Source organism: Camelina sativa, chromosome 12 (genome assembly GCF_000633955.1).
Source record: "Camelina sativa cultivar DH55 chromosome 12, Cs, whole genome shotgun sequence".
NCBI lineage: Eukaryota > Viridiplantae > Streptophyta > Magnoliopsida > Brassicales > Brassicaceae > Camelina > Camelina sativa.
The window spans coordinates 8948439-8953841 of NC_025696.1; the positions used below are offsets into that span (position 1 = coordinate 8948439).

General features: G+C 42.1%; 1 protein-coding gene across 1 annotated transcript; it reads left to right on the forward strand.

The window, feature by feature from the left end:
* Positions 4246 to 4830, forward strand: LOC109128158. The gene has a single exon (XM_019233977.1). The coding sequence runs from the start codon at positions 4246 to 4248 to the stop codon at positions 4828 to 4830; it is 585 nt and encodes a 194-aa protein (XP_019089522.1).

Below are 5403 nucleotides of genomic sequence, written 5' to 3' on the forward strand. Positions count from 1 at the left end.
GTCGTTATCGTAAAGCCTCTTCGTCGCTCAGAAGGTTCTGTGCTTTCGATAGATTATGATCTCTTGTTCTTCTACGGGCCTATTTTTGGACATTACTAAGGCCCAAATCCTCTCTTTTAAATAAAAAAAAAATCCGGAATTTTTAAACCTGCAAAGTATAAATATTCAATTTCCATAACTAGTTTAAAATTAATCAGATTTCTATAACCGCAAATAAAAATAAAAATTTATTATTATTTGTTTTTTACATGTATTATGTTATAAATACTAAATTATCTTCTTAAAATTATAATAAAATTTTTGGTTTTAATGATTTATCAGGCAATGATGCTAAGTGCATAAAGCTCAGAGAACTCACAAAATGACCAAGTATTCCAAATAAAACATTTAAACTTTATTTTTTAGATTCGAGTCAGAAACACATGACATAATAACAAATATTAGCAATGTTCTAACAAGAAGAGGAAATTTATAAATATGTTAAATATACATCTTGAACATAATTACATTTTAATCTCAAATTTATACAGTCTTAAGAATCACTTAGCTCGTCCCCAATCTATTTCGACTTTTTATAAGATCCTTCAGAACAATATTGATCTACACCAAAAATTCTCACTTATAATTTGCACTCACTTAATTTTTTTCTCCCATGAACAAGACCAAAACACTTTCAACCTAGCTATCTCTCTCTCTCACATCGTAAATACTTCTTTTTTTTAGTCATAAAAACTTAAACCTTATACTGTGGAAGGTTTGGGCACCTTCTTAACAGGTGTCCGAAACCGTTGATGAGAAAGAAGTTCGGTTCTAGAGACAATGGCGCCTTTACTCTAGGAGGAACTGCAGTTGCGGACACAGAGATCCCGTTAGGTGAGAGGAAGGGTCAGAGGTTAGAGGAAAAAGTTGGTTATGTGGTTCAGGTTCCGACTAAGGTGAAAGAGTTGGAGGAACAGGAGAGCAAGAGGCATCCTGTTAGGGATGCTACTAGAAGGAGGGAAGTAGGAAGGAGCAGAAGCCTTCCTCCACAAGAGAAAGTCACTAGCCATAAGAGTGATTTGACAATGTCAGCCAGGACTCAAGAAGCGGTCAAGTTGTGGATAAGAGAGAGTAAGGAGCGGAAAGAGAGGAAGGAACCTCCTTCTCAAGGAACTAATCCTATTGAGAAACCAGAGGAGAAGGAATGGACTCTGGTAGAGTCAAAGTCGAAAAGGAGAGTGAAGGACAAAGGCTCGGTTTTGGAGAAGAAGATTATAAAACCGTCGTCAGTTGAAGTAAGGAAGCCGATGGCAGGTATTAAGAGTGTGAGGAAGCTTGCCAAGTTAGAATCCAAGATGGTTTTTGTTAAGAAGACTCCACGGAGGTATCCACTGTCTGAGGTAGAGGAGGTGGATAAGCTCGGGATCTTGTCCCATGCCTCAAGTGATCAGCTTAGTCGAGGTGATACCTCGGCTAACACTGGATCTCTATGAAAGAGCGTAGCTCTACTCTCACCTTTTGGTCGTTTAAATGAGAGTTTTTTGTTGGAATATTAGAGGCTTGAATGGTCTTTCTCGTCAGGCGTTTTTGCGGAGATGGATTAGTAAATATAAGCCTTTGGTCGGAAGTGTGTTGGAGACACATGTAGCGGAAGAGAATGCAATGCAGGTTTTTCAGGCTTCTTTTTCAGGGTGGAGGGGGGGAGTTTGGGTATGATTGTGTAGAGAATGGTCGGATTTGGGTTGTTTGGGATCCGACAGTGTCAGTTATCTGCTTTTTCAAATCACCTCAGCTTATGGTTTGTGGCGTTTTTGATCCGGCAACTACAGAAAGCTTCGCGGTTGCCTTTGTTTATGCTTATAACACTCAGATTCAGCGGAGAGATCTCTGGTTAGTACTATCCAATATAGTTCAGAACTCTCCTGCAAGGAATCATCCTCTGTTGGTAATGGGCGACTTCAATCAGATTCTGTCTACTAATGAACATTTCTCGGTGATTCCTCACTCGATACCTTTGTCTGGTATGAATGAGCTTCGGGAATGCCTACAAACAAATGAGCTTTCAGATATGCCGAGTAGGGGAGCATTTTTCACTTGGTTTAATGGGAGACAAGAGGATCCAGTCTTGAGGAAACTGGACAGAGTACTTGTCAATGAGACATGGAGAACTCAGTATCCGGAGGCTATTACGGTTATTGAGGCGCTTGGAGATTCTGATCATTCCCCATGTATAGTCTACTCTACGGCTAGGGTAGAACAATCAAAGAAGCCCTTTAAGTACTTCTCCTTCTTGTCTACTCATCCTCGGTTCAGGGAGAAGATTCGAGAAGCTTGGCAGAGGCCTTGTTTTGTTGGATCCAAGCTGTTCACCATGGGACAGAAATTTAAGATGGTTAAGGAAGCTTGCAGGCAGTTGAACAGAGAAGGGTTTGGTAACATCCAGCAAAGGGCTAAGGAGGCTCTGGAAAAATTGGAGGAAGTCCAGGCTGCTTTATTGACCACTCCCTCTGATTCTTTGTTTAGACAAGAGTTTCTAGCCCGAAAAGCTTGGCACTTCTTTGAAAAAACTCAGGAATCCTTCTACAAACAGAAGTCTAGGATTCGATGGTATAAAGATGGGGATGCGAACACTGCTTTTTTTCATAGGACTGTTCTTGCAAATCAGGGAAGGAATGGGATAAAGCATTTGAGAGGAACTGATGATGATCTGGTGCACAATATGGCTCAAGTGAAGGATATGCTGTTAGCATATTATAAAAATCTCCTAGGAACAGCAAATTCTGGCGTTCAGCCATTATCCATTGAAGAAATCAGGGATATCTCTTCTTTTAGGTGTGGTTCTGAGCTCGCTACCCAGCTGCTTCAAATCCCTACTATCGAAGAGATACGGAGAACAATCATAACCATGCCAAAGAACAAAGCACCAGGACCAGATGGGTTCCCTGTCGAATTCATATGGGAAGCATGGGGTGAAGTGGGCAATGTAGTAGTTGAGGCTGTCCAGGATTTCTTTCGCTCGGGTACTCTACCAAAGGGCCTCAATGCTACTATTATTACTCTTATACCAAAAGTGCCTGGCGCTGATCGGATTACTCAATTCCGTCCTGTCTCGTGTTGTAACACGGTGTATAAGATTATTTCTCGACTCCTGAAACAGAAAATGAAGCTGTTCGTATCTGATGCGGTACAGGGTAATCAGGTGGGGTTTATACAGGGGCGTTACCTCTGTGAGAATGTGCTATTAGCTTCGGAGCTAGTTACAGACTTCCATGTCCCAGGGGATACTACGAGAGGGTGCCTCCAAGTTGATCTCGCCAAAGCTTATGATAATGTAGATTGGCAGTTAATGTTAAATGTTCTCCATGCTCTAGACTTGCCACAACAATTCATCGAATGGTTGAAGGTTTGTTTCACAACTCCAAGCTTCAGTATAGCGGTGAATGGAGAACTAGTGGGATATTTCCCGGGGAAGAAAGGTTTGAGGCAGGGTGATCCAATCTTGTCTCTCTTATTTGTTTTGGCAATGGATGTATTGTCCAAGCAATTGGACAGAGGCCTTTTAACCAGAGGTTTGGCCCTCATCCTCTCTGTTTGGCACCGGTGGTGACGCACTTAAGCTTTGCGGACGACATACTCATATTCTTTGATGGTCAACAAGACTCTTTGCAAGGAATTCTTTATATAATGGAGGAGTTTGAAGGTCAGTCAGGGCTGGGAGTAAATAGGGACAAAACTGCCCTGTTTCTCGATGGAGGCAGCTTCATTCGAACCCAGACAATGGCAGAGGAAATGGGAATCACTCAGGGATCATTACCAGTGAGATATTTGGGAATTACACTCACATCTAAGAAGCTGGGAAGACAGGACTATCAGCCTTTAATTGATCGCATCATGAGCAGATTTACGGCGTGGAATGTGAGGCATTTGTCCTTTGCTGGGAGACTTCAGCTCTTACAATCCGTCATATACTCAACTATAACTTTCTGGGCTTCAATCTTTGTCCTACCGAATAAATGCATAGAGGAGATAGAAAGGATATGCAGCTTTTTTTTAAGGAAATGAGCACCAAACTCAGCAAGAGGAGCTAGAGTCAGCTGGGAATCAGTATGCACCCCTAAGGAGTGTGGAGGGTTGGGACTAAGAAGATTGTTGCCCTTGAATAAAGTTTTAGTGTTGAAGCTCATTTGGTTGTTGTTCACCTCAGCGGGTTCTCTGTGGGTTTCTTGGACAAGGAGAAACTTACTAAGGCATGGAAATTTCTGGGAGATGGCGAATGTAACCTCTGGAAGCTGGATATGGAAAAGCATATGCAAGCTGAGACCTCTGGCAAGGCCGTTTGTTGTATGTAAGGTGGGAACAGGAATCACGTGTAGTTTTTGGAGTGATAATTGGACAGAATTGGGGCCTTTATTGGAGTTAACGAGTGATAGAGGACCAATGGTTTCGGGGCTGTCCAAACATGCAGTGGTTGCTGATGCAGTGAGAGAAGGGAACTGGTGGATTTCTAGGAGTCAGAGTAGGAGCCCTATAATTCTTCTGCTGAAGGAGTGCCTTCCCCCGCCGTCAGTAGTGAATATGCGGGAGGATGGGGAAGATGACATGTATTTATGGAAAGTGGGGATTGATGAGGCTTCGTCAAGTTTTTCTACGGCGAGAACATGGGAAGCTTTGAATCCTCCAGCTCAACGGGACGAGTGGTATGCTTCGGTGTGGTGCAAGAACAGGATACCAAAGCATGCTTTCATAACCTGGTTGGTTGCCAGAAACAGATTACATACGAGAGATAGACTAATACAATGGGGGTTGGCAACTCCATCTGTTTGTCTCTTATGCGCTCAAGAGGACGAATGAAGGCAACATTTGTTCTTCGATTGTGCTTTCTCTGGGGAAGTTTGGGGATATTTTCACTCGATGGCTGCAGTAGTCCCTCCCAACTCGGTTCAGGATGCTCTGGTGTGGTTGAGAAATCCATGTAGGGACAAGAATGTGGCAATGATCTTAAGACTGGCATTTCAAGCTTCGGTATACTTTCTCTGGAAAGAACGTAACTCTCGTCTACACTCTGCGATCTCGCGAACTCCAGCCGCCTTGATACAAGAGATTAAGGTCATTATTAGAAGCCGCTTGGAACCTCTTTCAAGGAACGACAGACCAGGTCATGCTTCCCGTCTTCTTGGAGAAACGGAGTTGGTCACTTGGTTTGGATTGTTTCAAAACTAATGTCATCTGGTATGAGGGTCGTTTGTATTATTCTTCCCCTTTTGTTGTATGCTGTAGGTGATACTCCTCCTTCGCAGTTGTAACCAGTATCCCGGTTTTCTGGGAATCTAAGGTATGAATTGAAAAGACAGTTAAAAAAAAAAAAAAAAAAAAAAAAAAAAAAAAAAAAAAAAAAAAAAAAAAAAAAAAAAAAAAAAAAAAAAA